This window comes from Hemicordylus capensis, chromosome 4 (assembly GCF_027244095.1).
Source record: "Hemicordylus capensis ecotype Gifberg chromosome 4, rHemCap1.1.pri, whole genome shotgun sequence".
NCBI lineage: Eukaryota > Metazoa > Chordata > Lepidosauria > Squamata > Cordylidae > Hemicordylus > Hemicordylus capensis.
In genome coordinates, this window is record NC_069660.1 from 275,427,379 (window position 1) to 275,451,366 (window position 23,988).

General features: G+C 43.0%; 1 protein-coding gene across 1 annotated transcript; it reads left to right on the top strand.

Moving 5' to 3' along the window:
- Nucleotides 1–7,368: 7,368 nt before the first annotated feature.
- MRPL53 (mitochondrial ribosomal protein L53) lies at nt 7,369–15,536 on the top strand. The gene is made up of 3 exons (XM_053251168.1): nt 7,369–7,531; nt 10,197–10,309; nt 14,632–15,536. The coding sequence occupies exons 1-3, from the start codon at nt 7,431–7,433 to the stop codon at nt 14,757–14,759; spliced, it is 342 nt and encodes a 113-aa protein (XP_053107143.1). The 5' UTR covers nt 7,369–7,430; the 3' UTR covers nt 14,760–15,536.
- The last annotated feature ends 8,452 nt before the right edge of the window (nt 15,537–23,988 follow it).

Below are 23,988 nucleotides of genomic sequence, written 5' to 3' on the forward strand. Positions count from 1 at the left end.
TTATTACTTTTTTGTGTTCTTGTGATAGATCATAAGTTTCATAATCATAAGCTTTTATTCTACAACTAGTGCAACATCAGGAGCTTTGGAAATAATAAAAATAGTATGTTAGTGGGGCTCTTCTTATGCACTTTCATTCAGAAAAGGCCCCTGATCTAATAAATATTACTAAACAGTGATCGAATATTACTAATGCAGTGATCCATTAAGAACAGCCCGGCTCAAGGCCTGTCTAGTCCAGCATCCTCTTTCACACAGATGCATTGTTTTAATAACTTCCAGAGGGGCAGCTGTATTAATACGTTGCAGCAAAAGCTACAGTCCTGTAGCATTTTAAAGACTAAGATTTATTGTGGCATAAGCTTCTGTGGTCTATAGTCCACCTCATAATCTGATGGTGGGCTATAGCCCAAGAAAGCTTATTTCACAATAAATCAATCTTTAAAGGTACCTCTTTATTGTTTGAATAGTATATTAGCAAAATCTATTACACAATATGGAAAGTGTAACTTCTGCCATCTTGTGGAAGATAGGGAACTGCATGTGTAAAATGAACGCTTTTCCCGGTTGCAATCCTATCCACACTTACCTGGAGTAAGTCAGTCGCGTCCCATTGATCTCAGAGGTTTTCAGGAAAAGGGCTTTTTCACGTGTGCTTCCGTGGGGTTGTGTGAGAAACCACTGGGCAAGTCATAGCTGGGAATCTATACCTAACAGTTCTTGTGCTATCTCATCGCACTATTTTTTGTCTACACAAGGGGTGGGGATTGGGGCATCCCCTGTCTTTCCCACTGATTTTTAAAAATTTTAATTTTGTTGTTGCACACGTCCAAGTAAACCAACTTCTGCAGCATTCACCCCATCCCAGCCTGGTCTTCTGCTCCTGGGGAGGTTGGAATGGCGGCGGGTGGAGGGGGGGAGTGCTGAAATTCCCTCTTTATAAATCACTTCCTGAAATTGCACTGAATTGTTCTCCTTTGCTCCTGCCCAGTTATTCAAAATGAATGGGCTACAATCCTATGCATACTTTATTGGGAGTAAGTCCCATTAATTTAGTGGGACTTACTTCTGAGTAAACATTAATCTATCCTGTCGTCCCAACCATAATTTCCTTTTGTAATGTTATATTGCTGCTCTTGTGCTCTTCTGATTGCTGGGGGAGGAGGGAGAGAATCAATGATAAAGTGCAAATATTGCTTATATATTATAGACTATAATAGCTATAATGGGAAACCACCCAAATGCTCCTAGCTGGTTTGTTTTTTGGCCGAATGGAATGAAAACTCAATGCTTCATAGGCCTTTGTGAGGCCATTATACCATCTGAATTTCAGGAGCATAGTAGGAGGGTTTTTTGTGCACACACAATTTAATGTTTGGCCATTTAAATGGCTGCAAACTCTGCAGCCTTGGAGGATTGAGATGAAAACAGTGCCTCTTGTTCCCAGTTGCAACACTGAATCAAGAGCAGTAGCAGCAACAATCACTGGAGAAATGGGGGTGGGGGCTGAGGAGGGGGAGGATAATAATTTAGGGCTTTTCCCCTTAAATTTTTGCAAATCCAAAAACCCCCACCTGTTCTTGCAAAAAAAAAAAAGTCAATACAATTAAAAAATAATAATAAAAGGCATCTGAAAGATCGTGTTATTGATCAAACTGGCCTTGATTTAAAAGAAGAAAAGAAGCAGGGAGAAGGACCACACCAGGCAAGAACCAGAAGAAAAGTGTGCTCAGGTGAGGCAGGGAGGGGGTGTACCCTTGGGGGCCTTCTCATATGCTTCAACCTATGCAGGCAATCACTCCACTAAAGGTTGTCCTGTGGTCTTCCTAAATGTTTTCCTCCTTGCACAGTTTCCCTTCTGAGATCAAGTTAGAAAAGCAATAGTAATGAAAAGTCACTGGTGTTTCATATCAGGCAGATCGCTCAAGGAAGTTATACAGTATATGAAACATGGTCTAAACTCCCCACAAAATCACCCATAAGAATTGGCAGTCATGCTGGAACAAAGTATCGTCTGGAAGGAAAGACTCTCAAAGGGATTTGCCTCTCTGCATACATGGCTACAGGTGTGTGCTGCCAAGTAGCCTGGAAAGCTACTTCAGATAAGCCCAGGACAGGAGCTACCAGTAACTCCTGAACTACCTAATGCCTGTGCTTGGTCTAGATTTGCCACTGCCTGGATTTCCAGAGCATATTGGTTCCTTTAAGAACTGCAGGCACCACAAGAAAACATTTCAGGAGGTGCTGGTCCCTATTTACTCTGTTGTTTTATTTATTTTGTTATTTAAATTTATTTCCTGCTTTTCCTCCAAGGATTCCAGAGCCATGTACATGACTATGTTTATCCTCACAACAAGCCTTTGAAGTAGATTAGGTAGATTCAGAGGCGTAACTAGGGAAAACGGCGCCCGGGGCAAGCACTGAAATGGCGCCCCCCGCCCTCCCAATATACTACATTATACTTAGGTTTTTCCTCACAAGCGCCCACCACTGCCACCAAGCCAGGCCACTGACTGGCCGCTCATGGGGAAGGGGGCGCCGACGCGCTCCCTTGACTGCTGCAGCGCTGTTGCACTGAGCAGGAAACATTTGTATTAACAAAAAAATTTTAAAAAAATTTTTTTTAATTTTGTCATGGCGGCGCCCCCAACGTGACCAGAAAAGATGGCGCCTGGGGCACGTGCCCCACCTGCCCCCCCTATAGTTACGCCTCTGGGTAGATTAGGCTGAGAGATAAGCAACTCTGGGTCCAGAAGTGCAACTAAGTAATTTTGGAGCCTGGACCTAAAAGCCTTTGGTGCAAGTTAAGCATTATCGCCCTATACACACACACATACACTATGACACACACAGTATTTTTTTAACACGTGGGTTCTTGAGGGCACAAACAGCAACGGAACTCACAAGAATGTAAGAATATAAAACAGGTATATTTAGGTAAACATGGATTTGCAAAAACATTTCAACATACAATTTAACATATTTCCATCTCACATACTTCTTTCCCCACTCCCCGCTCTGTTTCTAAAGGAGAGGTCATGCTCATCTGCCCAGCACAGGTAACAGTCATGCTCAGCCACACACTGTAGCGTGGGCCAGTGAACTTTGGCCCAGGGGTAAGAGCGCCTCTGTCTGGGTCACAGTCACCCCATGAGTTTCATGGCTGAATGAGAATTGGAACTTAGATCTCCCCCAGTCCTAGCCAACACGCTAACCAGTATACTGTGTTTTAATCTCTATCACTTCGCTATATACCCTGCTAACTGGGCAAAGAAGAACCTTTTCAACGTAGTGATTCTCTTCATTTAGCAGGGGGAGAGTAACTGGCCCTATCCACCCCCAGCACAGTACCTCCAGTGACTGTTGCTGGTGTCTATCTTGTGTTTCTTTTTAGATTGTGAGCCTTTTGGGGACAGGGAACCATCTTATTTATTTATTATTTCTCTGTGTAAACCGCCCTGAGCCATTTTTGGAAGGGTGGTATAGAAATGGAATTAATAACAATAACAATAACAATAACAACAACAATAATAATAATACTGGCTGCACAAGAACAGGCACTAAGAACAAATGCAATAAGAGCAAAAGTCGAAAAATCAACCACAAACAGCAAGTGCCGCCTTTGTAAAGAAGCAGATGAAACAGTGGACCACCTAATCAGCTGTTGTCAGAAGATCGCACAGACTGACTACAAACAAAGGCATGACAAGGTAGCAGGGATGATACACTGGAACATCTGCAAAAATACAAGCTACCTGTAGCCAAGCATTGGTGGGACCATAAAATTGAAAAAGTGGTAGAAAATGAAGATGTAAAAATATTATGGGACTTCGGACTACAAACAGACAAACATCTGCCACACAATACACCAGATATCATTGTAGTCGAGAAGAAAGAAAAACAAGTCAAAATAAACGACATAGCAATACCAGGGGATAGCAGAATAGAAGAAAAAGAAATAGAAAAAATCACCAAATACAAAGATCTACAAATTAAAATTGAAAGGCTGTGGCAGAAGATGACCAAAATAATCCCAGTGGTAATTGTTGCCCTAGGTGCAATTCCAAAACAACTTGAAGAGCACCTCAACACCATAGGGGCCACAGAAATCACCATCAGCCAATTACAAAAAGCAGCTTTACTGGGAACAGCCTATATTCTGCGACGATATTTATAACAGCAACAACACTGACAATAAAATTCTGGCATCCTAGGTCCTTGGGAAAGACTCGATGTCTGGATAAAACAAACCGGTCAATAACACCTGTCTGACTGTGTAAAATAATATATTGGGCAGCATTCAAATTAGTTAATTGTGACAAAGCACCATTGAAATAAATGGTACAAGTTATTCATAACTTATTTATTTATTTATTTAGCAAATTTATTGACTTCCTGACTTCCTTAGACTTGAGGCGGTTTACATACATTAAAACAACAACAAAGACAAGAAAAGAAGGGGGTGGGGTTGAAAAAGGAAAGAAAAGGTAAAAAGAAATAGAAACCCACCCACCCACACATACATGTTAATACTAAAAGGCTGGCAAAATAGATAGGTTATCAGGAGCTTCTTAAAGGACAGAAGAGAGGGGGCATTATGAATCTCAGGACTCAGAGGCAGAGTGTTCCATAAGGAGGGGCTGCAACAGAGAAGGCCCTCCCATGAGCCCAGGCCCCACGTTCCTTCCCTGGGCCCGGAACTCTGAGCAGGCCCACCTGAGACAACCTCACAGGGCAGGTCAAAGTTGGATGGGAGAGGCAGTCCTGAAGGTACACAGGCACCAAACCCTAATGGGTTTTATAGGTGATAACCGGAACCTTGAATCAGACCTGGAAGTGAACTGGCAGCCAATTTAAGATCCACTAATTATAACAGGACTTGGCCATGTTGCCCTTGTTTTTAACGAATTTTTATCCTTGTTTTTAAAGAAGAAGTCTGGATGTTGCCCTTGTTTTTAAAGAAGGTTGTAAGCCTTTTGAACTCTGGTTGCAAGGCAGGCTAGGAACATTTGAGTGGAGACAAAAGGGAGGTAGCATGCGGGGGTGTAGTGGAGGGGGGACGTGCAGGCACAGAGCGCCATAGTACTTCTCGGCTTCTCTGGCTGTTGAGGTGGGCATGGCCATAGGAGCTGTCATGGAGTGCCTGCACTTCTGAATTTGCAACTACATCCCTGGTAGTACCAGCAGTGGAGATGGGGCAGTGGCGCTCTTACCCCTAGACTTCGGAAATGAGCAAAGTCCAGGGCCTCCACACCCTCTGGGAGCCCCCAAATCCTTTAGTTGGTCTTGGGAGGTGTGGTCCCCATTGGCCTACACTGCGCCGGGCAGCCGAGTGTGATTATGACCTGTGCCAAGTGCTTTAGAGACAGAGTGGGGAGTGGGGAAAGAAATATGTGGGATGGGAATATGCTAAGTTGCGTGTTGAAATGTTTCCGCTAAACAGGGTTTCTTACCCTTGGGCCCCAGATGTTGTTAGACTACAACTCCCATCATCCTCAGTCACAAAGGCCATGTCTGGGGATGATGGGAGTTGTAGTACAACAACATCTGAGGGCCCAGTGTTAAGAAACTCAATGCATATTTGCATAAATATACCTGTTTTATATTCTTACATTCTTGTGAATTCCATTGTTGTTTGTGCCTAGGAGTGTGCACGGAACCGGCTGGCCCGGATCGGTTCGAGTCCGGACTAGATCCAAACCTGACCGGGCCAGTTTGGTCCGGCACTCTTTGGACCCCCCCCCCGGTCTGGGGTTTTTTGGGGGGGGGAATTTTAAAAAATTAAAAAAATTTTAATTACCTTCTGCCCCGTCGGGGGGCTTCCCATAGGCTGGGGGGGGGATGCCCACAAGTGTTCCCCTGCCCCCGCCGGCCTCTAAAATTATCTCCACGGCCTGCCAGGGTGTTATTTTCCCCCCATTCGGGCCTCCATAAATCATTGCAGTGGCCATTTGGGAGGCCGCCGTGCATGCTCAAATGGCCTCTGTGAGGCCTGGCATGGCCCAGGGCCTCGCAGAGACCATTTGCGCATGTGTGGCGGCTTCCAAAATGGCCACTGTGACGATCTTGAATTATTTTTTTTAAATGGCCACCTGGGGGGGGAAAGGCCACCGCGCATGTGCAAATGGTCTCTGTGAGGCCCTGCGCCATGCCAGGCCTCGCAGAGGCCATTTGCGCATGCGCGGCAGCCTCCAAAATGGCTGCCGCGATGATTTATGGAGGCCTGAACGGGCCAAAAAATAACACTCTGGCGGGCAGGAGCAGGGGAACGTTCGCGGGGACACACACACACACACACACACACACACACACACACACCCAGTGGCCTATAGGAAGCTTCCTGAAGGGGCAGAAAGTAATTAAATTTATTTTAATTTTTTTTAAAAAAAAATTCACAAGCAGGGAGGGGCGTGGGGTTCGGTACCAGTCCGGACGGAACTGGGGTGGGATCCAGTTCAACTCCAAGCCCCCGAACCGAACCCCCAAACCGGTTTGCACATCCCTATTTGTGCCCCCAAGAACCCACATGTTAAAGATATTGTATTTGTCATGGTGTATATGTAGCGGGGCTCGTGTTTGCCTCTCTCTCCAGCAGCCCCTCGGAGTGAGGGAGATAATGAAGAAAACAGGGAAGGGTGGACCTGGAGGGCTCCCAGGAGTTGGGGGCCGGGTTCTTAATACCCATCCGCTTAATTATAGCTACACCCCTGTGTAGCACCCAAACAGCAGCACTGCACATGAAAAAGAGGTCATGAGCTCCAGCAAGGTACAGAATTATGTGTGGCATTCATTTAGGAATATATAATTGTGATTTACACCTTATTGGAGCACGTCTGTCTTTCGGTGTTTTTACACACCTGTTATCACTGCTCAATCCTCCATAGACCACATTTAATAAATAAACAAGTAAATAAATAAACTAATTGCAAAAATCTGCAATTTTTGCAGCCACTATATTATTTATTTATTTATTTATTCAATTTCTATACCGCCCTTCCAAAAATAGCTCAGGGTGGTTTACACAGAGAAATAATAAATAAATAAGATGGATCCCTGTCCCCAAAGGGCTCACATTCTATAGGCTATAGAAGAAGATACAACTTAATTTCACACAAGAAAACCTTCTACTCGTTAAGTGGGCAACATTTCTCCACGAACTGAGACGGAGGAAGGACCTGCGGTGAAGTCCCGCTGTGTGACAGCATAATCTCCAGCAGGCCCTATGAACAAACCGCAGCGCAGCAATCCGGGAGTTTGACGAGATTCCCCGAAGATCAAGGCAAACCTAGCAGAGCAGTGAACTACATTTCCCAGAAGGCTTTGCGTGAGCGGAGCCCTCTTCCTGGATCCGGAGAAAGGCTTCTGGGAGTTGTAGTCTTCCTCCCACCTTAGAGCCCCGTCCTTCGGGCTAGAAGAGCAGGGGAGGGAAGATGGCGTTCGTGCTGCCAAAAAGAGCGGGGATAACGCTCAAACAGGTGAAGAGTATCCTCGTCCGCTTCTGCCCTTTCGAATCCAATGTGGAAAGCACCAGGTGAGCAGGGCCAGGGCCCGCAGTTCTTCTCATCATTGCCCCTGCTTCTCTCCCGAAGAAAGGAGCCTCAGCAGCGCTCCTTAAAGAAGGAAGCGAGCCGGGCTCAGATCGCGTTTCCAGCGCCCCTGGCTTCACCCCTTCCTCTTGCAAGGTTTCTGTGTCTTGAACTACAGCTCTGAGTCAAGGAGACCATCTGCACGAATTCTGCGGCGGCTGCTTCTGACTTCCTTCGCTAAAGGCACAGAAGCCTTGCAGGAACAAAGCGCCGGAAGCGTTGCAATTTGCAATATAATTTTTCCTTGAGGTCGCATGTCCTGACTGTAAACCCTGCTCCTAATCTCACTGAGTCTGTGGGCTGGCCTGTGGTTACTCAGTAGTGCAGTGATCCTCGGGAGTTTTTCAGGTGGTGGTGGGGCACTTCGTCAACAAAACCAAACAAAAACCCTAAACCTTAAATGCAAGAGCTATTTCCCATTGCGCTGGCTTCTAAGTGCTGTGCTTTTTTTTTTGGCCAGCAAAGGGTTTGTGTGGGTGTGCATGTGTGTGGCCCTTTAAGAGAAATGGAGGCCTGTGGACCCCAGCACCATCTTGGAAGGGGCACAGAGCATAGAGGTCTTCCAAGATGGCACTGGGGCTTGAGAGGGCTCTGTTTCCCTTAAAGGAGCCCCACTGGTGCTGGGCAAAGTGCAACACTCTATGATGCATTGGTTGCCTGCATGCATTGCTGGGGAGTGGGGTGCTGTTCAGTGTTTTTGGCTTAGGCCTGTATGAAATGTCAGCTGAATGATCATTTAGTTGGGAAATTGCATATACTGTAGAGTCTTTAAGAGCTGCTCCTAGGCCTCACAGTGACAAAAACTGCAGTAGGGTGTGAAATACACACTGCACATTCTCAGAGGTGTTCTTTATTTGCTGAGAACAGATAAGAACAGGCTTGCTGTATCAGGCCCAAGACCCATCTAGTCCAGCATCCTGTTTCACACAGTGGCCCACCAAATGCCTTTGGAAACCTTGGAGAAGCTGCTGCCAGTCTGTGAAGACAATAGTGAGCTAGATGGAGCAATGGTCTGACTCAGTATATGGCAGCTTCCTATGAAGAACTGAAGGCATGCCCCCTCTCCTGCTGTTACTCCCCTGAGGTTGAGGTCAAAAGGGTCCAAGGCATAGCTTTGCTGAGTAGGATTGCTGCTCTTTCTGGCAGACCTGTGCCTTAACAGCAGTGTGTGGCAAATGATAGTTGCCTTTCCAGCTATAGAATGTGATGGAGAAGCTGCTCTTGTTGAACTGAGGCAAGATGCCACTGTGTGAAACAGGATGCTGGACTAGATAGGCCTTGGGCCTGATCCAGCAGGACCTTTCTTATGTAATTGCCTATCTTGAATGTCTTAAAGGTACAGGAATTCTGTTTGGGGTGGGGGAGAATATATGACTAAATGTAAATGTAAAGTTGAGCGATTAAGGGGTGGGGGGAATTACCAATGTGTCATCATTCCATGCTTCTGAATCTCATTTGAACTGACACACTAGCAACAGCCACTAGAGGCATGTTGGTTGAATAGAGACAGTTGCCATGCCCCTGCTAAATACAAGAGAACTGCCCCTTTAAAAGGTACCTGTTTGACCAGGGGACTTTTATGCTGCCTTGTCCATCTTTTATGTTAGAGCTTTTCTGCAGTAATTATCAGGTTTACGCATCTGAGATCTACAGGTGTAACTCGGAAAATTAGAATATCGTGCAAAAGTCCATTAATTTCAGTAATGCAAATTAAAAGGTGAAACTGATATATGAGACAGACGCATTACATGCAAAGCGAGATAAGTCAAGCCTTAATTTGTTATAATTGTGATGATCATGGCGTACAGCTCATGAGAACCCCAAATCCACAATCTCAGAAAATTAGAATATTACATGGAACCAAGAAGACAAGGATTGTAGAATAGAACAATATTGGACCTCTGAAAAGTATAAGCATGCATATGTATTCAGTACTTGGTTTGGGCCCCTTTTGCAGCAATTACTGCCTCAATGCGGCGTGGCATGGATGCTATCAGCCTGTGGCACTGATGAGGTGTTATGGAAGACCAGGATGCTTCATTAGCGGCCTTCAGCTCTTCTGCATTGTTTGGTCTCATGTCTCTCATCCTTCTCTTGGCAATGCCCCATAGATTCTCTATGGGGTCAGGTCAGGCGAGTTTGCTGGCCAATCAAGCACAGTATACTGTATACTTTTCGGAGGTTCGATATTGTTCTATTCTACAATCCTTGTCTTCTTGGTTCCATGTAATATTCTAATTTTCTGGGATTGTGGATTTGGGGTTTTCATGAGTTGTACGCCATGATCATCACAATTATAACAAATTAAGGCTTGACTTATCTCGCTTTGCATGTAATGCATCTATCTCATATATCAGTTTCACCTTTTAATTTGCATTACTGAAATTAATGGACTTTTGCACGATATTCTAATTTTCCGAGTTTCACCTGTATGGCTGAGTTCTGTATGTGGGGTATATCTGTGTTCTTAATGTAGTGTTGACGGAGTTTAGACTAAGAATGTGTTTGCATTTTCTACTTACAGCAATATTTTTTAAAGATTATTGATAAAATCTGCAAGTACATGCTCTGCAGGTCTGCATGATTCACGTTTCCAATCTCTCTTTTCAGAAATTTCCTTCAGTGTTTATTTGCAAAGAAAGCCTACACATCCAATGTTAACTGTGACTTGAAAACAGACATACGGCATGATGGATCAGAACCAGTAATTGACATCAGATTTGGTAAGAAAGTAATCTGTTTTATTTCCTGAATTACAAAAAACCTACTAGCATCCCACAGGCCAAATGAGGCCCACACGTAAGTTTCTGGCCCCTCATAGCCCTACCCAAGATGTTTTCAAGGTGTAAGAAATAGATTCTACATGTTAATATGGCATGTCTCTTTGGAATATTTATGTAATAAGCTTTTTTTTATTATGAAGCTGACCTTTCTCAGTTTCCAGGATACTGTCTTACTGATGGACATTAAAGGGATAAATGGGCTTTTCTTTATCCCATTAACAAGTTTTATCATTTTGCAAGTAACATATATTTATCAGTTATTTAATACAATAAAATATGTATTAAATAACTGATAAATATATAGCATGTTTCTGTTCTGCTGGGGACAAATACATTGTATTAAATTACTGATGAATGAGTATCCTAGTCTAGGCACCATAGCTCCTTGATGCCTAGGATTTATCAGACACTGGTCTAGAGGGAGACTGGCTTTCAAGACTACCAAAGTTGGCATACCTGTCCTAATGAAATCAGACATCTTTGAAGTCTTTGGATTCCAGAAAAATAGATGTGGTCCAAGTTTAGTTGAGGGTTCTTAACACAAGAAAAGCACAATATTTGACCCTTTGGGACTTTTGAGAGTCTTTCTTCTTACATTGCTGTACTTCAAATACTTTTATATTGTAGCTAAATGCTTTTCTGTTTTAGGAAGATCTTCTGATATTTGTTTGGTGGTCAGTGTTTATCTAGAGGTCTCATTGAGCCATCTTACTTTGTTCTGAGGGATGGTTGCAGCAGCCCTTTCTTTAAGCAAGCAGTGCTAATCAGCTTTGTCAAGGCTTAACAAACTCCTATAGCTCTATTCAGACATTATGTTATGCGAGTGAATGGATGTCTGTACACTTGTATATGTTTTGTGTGAATGACTGTGCCTGTGTTCACTTTAAAAGTGAACCTGGGTACAGGCCCCTCAGATAGAAAGAGTGCTGCTGTACCTGTGTTCAACATAATGTGTGGATAACTGTACCTGTGTACAGATCTGAACCATTGTATGAGTGCTACGGGTATGACAAGTATTTATATACTGTTAGTGTTGAATATAATGTCTGAATAGAGTGTAAATGCCCATTCTTTGTCTTCGGGTAGACTAGGTTGGTGGGTATGGAAGGAAGAGAGCAACTATCCAGAAAAGGGTAGGGAAAGCTCCCATGACAGTGTGCTTTAAGGCCACTAGATGGCGCAGAATAGCTTTTTAAATGCTACTAGTGTTAAATGAGGTAATTGTAATGGAAGATTTAGGGCGGGACGATATCACATAAAACCACCACACCATTGCTTGGCAGGTGCGCACATCTATATTTATTCTTAATAATAATAACAATAATAATAATAATTTGATTTCTATACCGCCCTTCCAAAAATGGCTCAGGGCAGCTTACACAGAGAAATAATAAATAAATAAGATGGATCCCTGTCCCAAAGGGCTCACATTCTAAAAAACAACAACACAAGATAGACACCAGCAACAGTCACTGGAGGTACTGTGCTGGGCGTGGATAGGGCCAGTTACTCTCCCCCTGTTAAATAAAGAGAATCACCACGGTAAAAGGTGCCTCTTTGCCCAGTTAGCAGGGAGTTATTTGTAATGATATAAAGACACAGGATAAGTTAGGAAATAGGAGCTGCCTTATACTGAGTCAGACCATTAGTCCATTTAATTCAGTATTGTCTACACTGACTGGCAGTGGCTTCTACAAGGCCCTACCTGGAGATGCCAGGGAGGGAACCTGAGACCTTCTGCATGCAAAGCAGATGATCTTCCACTGAGCTATGCCCTGTCCCCAAAGGTGGCATGCATGGGTCTCCCATCCAAGCACTGACCACACAAAGACCTGCTTAGCTTCCGTGTGCCCTTAGACCATGTTCTGGAATCAAGTTTATTTTAGTCTTGGGGATAAAAGATTTGACATGATGCTGCCGCTTGCTGTAGCAGCAGCCCTGTCTGGCAGTGTAACCACTCTAGAGATGTACACGAACCTAGGTTAGTGCACTGGTTCGACACTGCGGGGAGGGAGCAGCGAGCAGGATCTTTTAAAAAGAGGACAGCAGGTCCTTACTTGCTCTCCGCCACCGCATCCAGCTTCCTACTGCAACGGTGCTGCCCCCAAGAATCTGTACGCAGCACCAGCATGCACATGTTGCTGAACACACAAATGGCACGTGTGCATGTGTGGATGCCATGTGCGTGCCAGCACCCACGCATGCACAGCACTGTTGTGGCAGAAAGCTGCATGTAGCAGCGGAGAGCAGGTAAGGACCGGTCCCCCTCTTTTTAATAGATCCCACTCGCCACTCCTTTCCCCGCAGCGCCAAACCAGTGCATGGAGCTCAGTTTGTGCACATCCCTACCACTGTGTTAGGCCATCAGCAACTTCCATGATCTCTGGAGCTGGATAAGTGTCTTCAGATCATAAAACGAATTGTCTGACTCACGTATTGTATTTACAGTGGGCAAGCAGACCATTTAAAATGTCTAGCACATGTAAAGCAAGAAGGCGGATGTCATCCTTACTCGTCCTTATTCTTGAACCATAGGAAACACTTACTCCAGGAATTACACAAAAATGTCACATTGCTGTCATCCATAATCATACCGTTGCCTTCTGGACTCGTTGCTGGAACTGGGCATGTTAGGGATGCATCTCACCCAAACTTAACTTGTAACACCCACCCCCAGTGCCTAGGCACCCAGGTGGGGGTGGCTCAAAAACCTGTGGCATGCCAACAGGTGAGCCAGAACAAAAACAAAAGGGACTCTGAACAAAGCAACGTGCAAACTGGGTGAATAGGGTAAAAGTGGTTTACCTTTGCTGAACCTCTGGCATCTATGGACCCTTAATTTACTGTTGAGGCAGGCAGGAGGGATCTAGCTCCCAAATACTTAATTCTTGCAGCCAATTCCTTCTTCAATAATAATGGGAGCATTGCTTTGAATCATTATTGTGCCAGTCCAGATTTGAATATATGCTAATGGGCGGAGTCAGAATTGCCAACGGGATCACCTATCACGATACACAGTTAACCTAACTGCTGCTATTGGTCCCTTAGGACAGTCACATAAAACATGAAACTGTCTGGCTGGAGTGTAGCTATAAATTTGGTAGGAGGCTGGGTCCATAGTATTTAAGAGAACATCTTCTTCGCTATGAGCCCCACCACCCACTGAGATCATCACGAAAGGTTCGTCTGCAGTTGCCACCAGCTCATCTGGTGACTACTCAGGGACGGGCCTTCTCCATTGCTACCCTGGGGCTTTGAAACGCACTCCTTGCTGAAATAAGAGCCTCCCCATCTCTTACAACTTTTTAAAAGGCAGTCAAGACACATTTGTTCACTCAGGCTTTTAATTAGATACTGTTTTAATAGTTTTAACGTTGTTTTACGTTTTAAATCCTTGTAATGTTTTAACCTTTTTCCTTGTTGTTTTTATTGTTTTGTTGTAAATCTCCCAGAGACTTGCATTTTGGGCAGTATACAAATATCTTAAATAAACAAACAGAACGGTAAAAGGCACAGAGGTACTCCTGACTGGTTCTCATGAGTTCAAATGCTGATTGATTGAACATTAAAACATGAATACACAGCGTTAATTACATAGGCCAGGTTCATAGAACTGCAAGGTGGTTTCTGTGCAGACATTGTGTCTTTTTTAAATTTAACTCTTCCTCCTATAGCAACCAGAAGCAAAAGATGTGTATCAGTGTTCGCTCTAATTCTTTTCATCTGTCTGTGGAATGAGTTTTGTTCTGGGTGGCAGTATCAAGGCAGTGTGTGCGCACATGCATTCAGAGTGGGACCTTCCTGATTTAACCTGAGCGGGATTTAAAATAAACTGAGCGAACATTTTTTTTAAAAGTGTGAGCATGCGCACGCTTTAAAAGGGGAAATTGGTGTGTATGTCTGGAAGTGTTTAGGTACACACATGTTTTTGGCCATCTTTTTATTGCTGTCCAGTATTTCTGGTCTCGAAAAGCATGGCACAAAGAATGATTTGTAGTCACAAATACATGACCATAAACGATCATATCAAGTTTTGGAAAATAGCATTACAGCAGTAGGAATTGTCTCTGAACAATTAAGGTGAATGTGTCATCTGTACTGAATCTGAACTAAAACTGAAACTGAATGGGTAAGTTAAAATCTTGAGAATATGTTTAGCCAAGAATGAATGGCTTCATTTGTCTTCGTTATGTAGAACTATAAACCATCATTGGTTGCTTTTCCTCCCCTATGTACTCTAAATTGTGATATTTTCTTTATAGTTGATGGTGACAGACTGATTATGAAAGGAGCCAATTTGACAATCAGAGAAATGTTAAATGCATTCAACTCAAAATGTGAAGCCAAAGAACTTGCACTTCAAGTGAAGGCTCAGAAAAAAGCTGCCTGAAAACCAACAAAGAAACAGTCAATATGTTTAATATGAAAACCAGCTAACAACATTTCCATTCAGAATGATAGTGAAGATTCTAATGAATGAAACGTGGAAACGTGGATATGGACAGAATGCAGACCAGTTCTGACAAATAACTGAAGGATTTATTTGAACTTTTGGTTAAAGATAAAATTGAGCTCTTTTACAGATACCTGATATTGGTTAACAAAGTTGTTCCAAGTAGATGCAGAGTCCGTCGCCTGAAATCATGTGTTTTGCCAGTCAGCTGATAACGTTTCTGGACGCAAAACGTATTTTAATTATTAAGAAGGGTTTATTAAGCTTAAACACTTGCCTAGCACTGAATGTTATAGACTCCAAATGTTGTTATTGCTTATGCAGTAAATTGCAGGATTTTTGATAGGCTACAGTCTTCATAAGCACTGGCGCTGTTGTCGACTGACTGAAACAAATGCTTTGAGCACCGCCTTAGCTATGACATGATAGTTTGTTGCAAAATACTGTATTTTGGTGTTCTGCTACAGCAGGTGAATTGTAGTCACTCTTCCCCATTTGATTGCTAGTAGTAAGAAAATGAATTGGTTTCAGGGTTCTGTCTTCAAATTAAAATCACACAAAAGGAATATCTGTTGCTTTTGTGGATGAAATGGTCCTAGATGCACAATTTGAGATGGGGTCATTCTAGGTAAAGTAACAAAGATTCCTTTTTCTAGCTCTAGTGACTTCAGTTTTTTCAGAGTGAACATTTTTGGAATAAAACCTTGCTGCTTATTTGAGGTGGTTATTTTGAAACAGGATATGATTCTGCAGTTTCAGAAGTCTTCATAAACAGAAGAAAAGTTGTGTCACAGAGATATTTTGTGTTTGATTCACTGAAAGAAATAGTGGTCACTCTATTATAACTTCTTTCAGTTATGATCTAAATCTAATTTTGTAAAAAGTATTTACATGAACTTTTGGTTTTGAAAATACAACCAAGAAGAAATACACACACACAAATACAACTACACGTGCAGGGAATAAAACAAAATAATTCACTTGTTTTAGGTTATAGACATCTTATAGATGGAAATGAACATATGCACATGTACATAAATATTCTGTTCAGACAAGACATGTACATAATCTGTATGCACATGTAGATCTGTACACTAACAGTTACACATGTTCAGGGCATGTACAGCAGTATGCTTTCTTATCTTGATTCTGGTTTTGAGGGGGCTTGCATCCAGATTAACTTAAAAATGAATGCATTTATAGTCATTAACACAAAAACATGTACAGGTGATTTGAACTGAGAATGTGGTGGGGCAAAGGGTTAAAGCTTTTTTAACCATTATTTAGCACTGTGATAATAGCGCTATTCAGACATTAGCTTGTGTGTGTGCATATGCAGGTTTCTGTACACATGTATATGCATTTGTGTGAACGACTGTATGTGCATTCATCTTAAAAATGAAGCTGGGTACACATGCTCAAAAGTGTTCTACTGTACATGCATTGAGCATAATGTCTGAAAAACTATATGCATTCAGATCTGTACATATGTACACCACACACAGATTGTATGTGTGTTGAACGTAATGTGTAAATATGGGTTATGGTGTAATTATATATGTACTGATGCTGTCAATTTTTTAAAAAGTACTTTTCATAATATATAGTTTGACCTTCACTTGAGAAACATCCTGACACAATATGGGCTGGTACAGATGATAAAATCTCTTCCTAGGTTATTAGAAAGGGAATGTACCGATATCATGCTAGTTGCAATTGCTCCAAGGGTGTGTCACTACTCTACTTTTGTGTGCGTGTATGTGTAGACTGCTAATCTGAATGCCCCCTCTACATGCATTCCAGATATTTGTATTAAACTTGATTTGAGTATGATAAAAATAAGTCTGATGAACAGTCCCCTGTATGATAAAGGGAAGCGCTGGGAGGAAATTGGGATGTTAATGTAAAATAATGGACATGGTCTCCAAGCATTCCTTTTTAGCCTACCTTCCAGTAGGCTTATGAGATCACCCAGCAATCTGTGTGTGTCCCCCAGTATCAGCTTCACAACGCCTGGACCAATATGAACCAAATCAGCTAGAGTTGTAGGGACACATAGACACCTCAACGGCGTAGTTTGTGATGATGTCATCCACTCTGATCCAAGATGGTGGACATGTAAACTTTTGAGGCTCACGTGGGCTAACTTGTGAATCACCCAACCCAGGGTTTCTTAACCTTGGGCCTCCAGATGTTGTTGGACTACAACTCCCAGACTCCCCAGCCACAAAGGCCATGTCTGGGGATTCTGGGAGTTGTAGTCCAATAACATCTGGGGGCCCAAGGTTAAGAAACCCTGACCTAACCGATTTGAAACAAATTTGCTACAGCTGTAGAGATCCATAGGGATGCTCTAATGGTGTGGTGTGTGATGACGTCATCCACTCCAATTCAAGATGGTGGCCACGTGAACTTCTGAGGTGCAAGCGGGCTAATTTGTGGACTGTCTAACCAATTTAAACCAAATTAGGTACAGTTGCAGTGAGTGACACACAGGAATACCTCAATGGCGTTGTTTGTCATGTCACCCACCCTGATCCAAGTTGGCGGATGCATAAACCTTTGAGGTGCAAGTGCACTAACTTGAGGACTGTCTAACCAATTTGAACCAAATTTGGAACAGCTGTAGTGAGTGACACACTGGGACACCTCACTAGTGCTGTTTGTAATGATGACATCCACCCCAATCCAAGATGGCAAACACATGAACATTTGACGCTCAAGAGATCTAACTTATGGACCTCGGTTTGCACCAAATTTAGTCCAGATGAAGAGACAGTGAAAGGAAAGTAGGCTGATTAGTTCTTACTAGAATAACTTGTTTAATTATGTAAGACTCTTACCACCCAAACCTGCTCTGTCCCAGTATAGAGTCCTAGAGCTTTCCTATCAGTCGATTTCCCATCCCCAATCCTTTTAAAACCGAATGGAATTTGGGTGATATGTAGAATTTGATAGACAAATTTTAGGGCACTTGACATGTGCATGCCCTACTTGGTTCAGGAGTGAGGTTGTATTCCCCCAGATCATGTGAGTTGCTCTGATATGAGCAATTACCTTCTCATTCCCTCCAAGCATTTTGGGTTTCTTGTTATCCATGTGCTCACCTAGTCAAAGCCCTTCCTCTTTCTTGATTTGATTCTTCCTTTGCCTAGGGTACAGTGTAGATGGGCAAATTAATTAGCATAAAATAAATTTGAAGTTAACTTCTGAGAAATTGGGGTTTCATTTTGTAGTTGCTTGGAAAGCTCTTTATAGATCCTGCCAGTTGGGTGTTTTCATTTAAAACACACACACACATATACCCGCTGCAAACCCAATGTCTGCAAAGTGATACAGGAAATGTATTTTGCAATTAAATCGGGCAACGGTTTTGGAAAGTTGGCAGCCAGTGACTCAGAGGAACCTATTGAATGGATTTTTCCCCATGTGGTATGGTGAGTTCATCTTGTTCAGTCCTGCTTATGGCATACTATATTGTGTATGATAATGGCTTATAATATAAGGGCAGGAATCTGTCCTCTCACTCCTTGTAAAGCACGATGTACATGCATAGCACTCTAAATAAGTATCTTTCAGAAGTGTTGGTAGATTCTCATCTTACTGAATAGCCTATTACTTGTAGTTCTTTAAATATTTACAAAGCTCTTTCACAAGTGAGGATTTCCCCTTTGTTATGCATCAGGTAGATTTCAGCCCTATCCCAAAGCTATTTTCCCCTGCTAAATGGGCAAAGAAGTCCTGCTAACGGAACAAAGGGGCACCTTTAAAACTGGCAGTTCTATTTCTTGGGGGGTGGGGGGGAAGGAGCAACTGTCCTTATTCAACAATGGCACAGCATTTGCCCAACTGCTGGTGTCTACTTTGTGTATCATTTTAGATTATGAGTCCTTTGGAGGCAGAGAAACATCTTATTTTTTTCTCCCTGTGTTAACTGCTTTGAGATCTTTTCATTGACGATAATTTCCTTGTTTCACCATGTTTCAGCATTGTGAGGTAATTCTCATTCATACTTAAACATGTGTATAGCGCTTTTGAACATTCAGAGTGCTTCGTGTATTATCTTGTAATCCTCACAACCACCCTGTAAGATACTGGTATTGAATATTATCATCCCCATTTTGCAGATAGGCAACTCAGACTGAGAGGAAATGGCTTGTCTAAGGCGGAATTAATGGCAGAGGTAAACCAAACTTTAATTCAGTGTCCTAGCCACTGCACCATCTCTTATGCTCATTTTAAAGATGAGGAACTGAGATGAAACAGGACAGGGTAGGCAAAGGTAGGGTAGGCAATTCGGCAATTCAGGGTAGGCAATTCAACTAAACTGGGAGGAGAGTAAGAGACCCTGGACTCAGTCTGCAAGGAGTGTGCACACACATGCTTGCAGAGGTGCCATTAACTGATCTTGTAGCAAGCATGAATTGTCCCTTTTGCTAGACGGTCTGCCCTGTTTGCCTTTGAAAGGGAGACTACACATGAGCGCTATAAAATATTCCTTTCAGGGGATGGGGATGCTCTGGGAAGAGAACCTGCATGTTTACATGCAGAAGGTTCCAAGTTCCCTCCCTGGCATCTCCAAGACAGGGCTGAGAGAGACTCCTGCCTGCAACCTTGGAGAAGCCGCTGCCAGCCTGTGAAGACAATACTGTGCTAGATATACCAATGGTCTGACTCAGTATATAGCAGCTTCCTATGTTCCGATTTAGTGTTCCTATCTACGGTAGTTATTTGTGTCCATTCATTCATTCATTCATTCATTCAATCACTCAATTTCTATACCGCCCATCCAAAAATGGGATACACAGAGAAATAATAAATAAATAAGATGGATCCCTGTCCCCAAAGGACTCACAATCTAAAAAGAAACATGAGATAGACACCAGCAACAGTAACTGGAGGTACTGTGCTGGGGGTGAATAGGGCCAGTTACTCTCCCCCTGCTAAATAAAGAGAATCACTGCATTAAAAGGTGCCTCTTTGCCAAGTTAGCAGGGGTGGCCTAGTGCTGCCAACCAGGAGCAAACTTGGGCACAAGTAAACGTGCACTCTGGGAGAGATACAATAAAAGGTGGCATATCAGGTGTGAATGGCATCCTTAAATGGCTAGTTCATTCTTCCCTAGACATAAAAGCAGTCACTGGAAAGATTGTGTGCCAGTTTCACTGAAGCACTGAAGTACAAAAAGTGTGAGTTGACCTTCAAAATGGACTTTCATGTGACAAAATGCAGACGCTTGAGCCTAATTTTAAAAACTCCATCTTCCCAATGTGCAAGACATGTCACCTATGTGGAATCCATGTATATTAGTGCAGAAGAGAGATACCCGTTCCCTTGCATGACATGACTTGTGGTGCCAAGTAAAAAATACAATTGCACTACTACCACAGCTGCACTTTGTGATGTGCAAAGCTGCTCTGCATTTGTGAGCTACATTGGATGAAATTTCTACCTGTTGATAGAAAAATCATGGTGGTTAACTTAGCTATAAGGTCTTTTTACAGGAGGCAAAGGAGAGCGGATCTAAATTATGCATTTCTGGAATGGATGCTCAAGCCTGCAAGTTACCTTCACAATAAATCACTATGTGATGGACATGATGATTCTTCACGTGGTTTGTATGAGATTCTTGAGACCAGCAGCCTGAATCTCAAGGTTCAAAGGCTAGTTTCCATTTCCAACATGAAAAGTGGCCTTCACCTCTCCATAGAACTCAGGGTCTCCTAGCAGTAAGAGCCAATACAAGCAAGACGTTTTGGCAAATGGAAGAATGGAGGTAAGAATAACTCTAAATTGTATATAAAGCTGTCACAATCCTAAATCACACTGTTTCCACCTCCTTATTTTCAACTCCTCTAATGTTGTACAGAGGAACTGAAAAGCAGTGTGGTTTAGGATAGCAGTATTGTTTTACAAAATTTAGAGTTATGAAAACTCCTGGAAAATTTAAATGGAGTGGGAGAGCAGGGCTTCACGAATGACTGGCAACAGACTATTTTGTTGTTTCTTAACCTTCAGTTGCAAGACCCTCTGCAAAGTAACATCAGCAAGACAAACAGATCTATTCCCCAATATAAATTAGCATCAGACTGAAAGCAGCAGTTCTCAGACTGGTGTTTTAAAAGAAAATACCCCGAACGTGTGTGAGGGGGGATAGCCAATTGACATGTTCCTTATATCTGACTTGGGAATTAAAGGGACCATTTGGTCTGTGTGGAAAAATAGTCATTGGATGAAGAAGGTTTTGCCCGGGGGAGACATTTTGAAGAGATAATGATCCATTGGGGGCCTGCAAAGGAAATGGAATGCACAAAAATGTAGAGCAAACTTGTGTGAACAAAATGAAAACACATGTATCCATTCTGGGCTATCTAAATATAATTGCCAAAGGCCACAGGCTGATAGAAATGAGTGGCAATTTGAGGTAGAACAAACCCTACAAAACTGAATATTAGTTTATGAAGTGTATAAGTCGTGGTGGGTGGCCAACCTGAGACTCTTCAGCTGTTGCTGGACTATAGCTCCCATCATCCACAGCTACATTGGGGCTGGGGGTGATGGGAGCTGTAGTCCAACAGCAGCTGGATAATCTCAGACCACCCCTAGCAGTATATGTGGACTGTATTGTGAAGATACAGGTGGGTTAAAGGAAGGGTAAGAGAGAGAGAGAGAGAGAGAGAGAGAGAGAGAGAGAGAGAGAGTGTGTGTGTGTGTGTGTGTGTGAGAGAGAGAGAGAGAGAGAGAGAGAGATCATCTGTTGCCCATACAAGGGAACATGCACTCAATCAACCTCTCCCTTCCTCCCTTCCACACACACACACACACTCACTCTGAATGAATGAATGAATGAATGAATGAATGAATGAATGAATGAATGAATCAGAGATGTGTTATCTTAATAGTAGGTGTGCTTGATTAGGAGCCTCCCAGAGGAATGGCAGATGCCAAAGGTTTCTGGTAAAATTTATGCATTGTGACACACTAGGAAAAGCTAACAAGAAGGATTTCAGAAACTTGAAAGCAAGATGATAATCTGCTGGAGTCTTCAAAAGATACATCTGCTTGTATTTTTATTGTTGCTGTTAGATTATAGTGGCAGACATGATGAGGAAGATTATTCAGAGGAGTCCACCGAAATCAAAAGAACAAGTTAGGCACTGCCTAACTTGTCCTTAATTTCAATGGGACTACTTTGCGTTGTCTTCCTCATCCTGTTAGCCATTGTTAATTGGAAACTAAAATGAACAATTTCTATTACTGAAATGACAATACTTTTTTGGACTTTTTTGGTGTTCCCTCCTATGTATTGAATTCATAATGAATTGTTTGATATATTTATGATATTTTGCTGGCTGAAATGATCTTCAGTCCTCTGGTAACAGGAGGACGGCTGCCAGCCCACAAGGAGCCTTCAGTGTCAATGTGCTGAAGGCTTCTTTGGGCAGTTGATCAGACATGGAGGAGGAAAGGGGAGTTATTTCTAGGGATGTGCACAAAACTGGTTCACCCGGTTCGGTTCATATCCGAACCGGGTCCGAACCTGGAGGGGGTGGTTCGGTTTTGGTTTTGTTCGAACCACCCCCTGGTTCGGTTCGGATCTGAACCAGTTCAGACCAGTTCGGATCGGTTTGGATTAGTCCAGATGCCCAAAAATTGGTATTCTGGTAGCTGGCACCCAGGGGTACCTGTCACCCAAACCCCAAAGCAATCGGACACTCGTACAATTTTTTATGAATTTTTGAAAATTATTTTTATTTTTTCTCATAGGATATAATGGGACTTGAACCAGGCCATTATTCCTTATTGTGGAGCACCCATGGGTGCCAACAACCATGCAAACCCTGAAGCAATCAGACACCCCTATGATTTTTTATGAATATTTGAAATATTTTTAATTATTTTTCTCATAGAGTATAATGGGACCCAAACCAGTCCATATCCCCTATTGTGGAGCACCTAGGGGCACAAAAGCAGGGTGGGTGGTAGACAGACAGGAGTGCCTACCACCCAAAAAATCCCAAGGCAATTGGACACTCCTCTGATTATTGGTGAATTGTTAAAGTATTTTTGAATTCATCATAGAGAATAATTAGGATTGCAGCAAATGTATAGCTTCATGTCGGGGGGAAAGGGGTGTCGTAGAGTGCAGTGTGGTGGCTGGTAGTTCCTAGGGTGGGCAAGGAAGCTATCAGAATTACTTGAAAGGAATTGGGCAAAGGGGTGATTTTTAAGTGATTTCTGAAATTTACGTGTCTTTAAGGTTTTTCTCCATAAAGAAGCACGGAGGTGTCAGCAAATGTATAGCTTCATGTCGGGGGCAAAGGGGTGGCCTAGAGCAGTGTGGGGTTGGTTGTAGTGCCAGGTAGGGGCAAGGAAGCTACCTGAATTTTTTCAAAGGATTTGGGCAGAGGGTTGATTTTTGGTTAATTGTTGAAGTTTACGCGTCTTTAAGGTTTTTCCTCATAATAAGTTATAATGGAGCTTTCAGCAGCCCCATAAGTGCACTTGGGGGGTGCTGGGGTGGCCAGAGCGAGTGGTGGTGTAGTGCACACAGGGTGCCAACCACCCCCATGGGTTTCTAACCCATGGGGTACAGGGTTCTGTTGTTTCTGAGGTATTCTGAGTGTGGATTCTATGATAGCATATTAGAGTGGATTCATGGTGTCTCATTGAAAATCTCATTTGCTATCATAGAATCCACACTCAGAATACCTCAGAAACAACAGAACCCTGTACCCCCGGTTTGGTTCGAATTCGAACCTGCAGCCCGAACCTGATGGCTGGTTCGGTTCGGATCCGAACCTCCGAACCGCCCCGGTTCAGATCTGAACCGGTTCGCACATCCCTAGTTATTTCCACATCTCTTCCCTACCTCTGAAAGCCTTTTCCACTTGTCTAAATGTGTTCCAGAAGGCAACATGAACCTACAAGTGGGAAGGGCTTTTGAGGGATGGGAGAAATACAAACTTGCCCCCTTGCCCCTTCGGTTGCTGCACAAAGAAGACTTCAGCACAAAGAGTGCTGCAGATCTTTTGTGAACCTGTAGCCCTTCTTCCAACACCAGAGGGATGCAGATCATGTCAGCCATTATTTATTCATTCCCCCTTATCCTTGATTTGTTGTGAGCCTCCTTGGGCACAATTTTGTGGAAAGGTGACATGCAAAT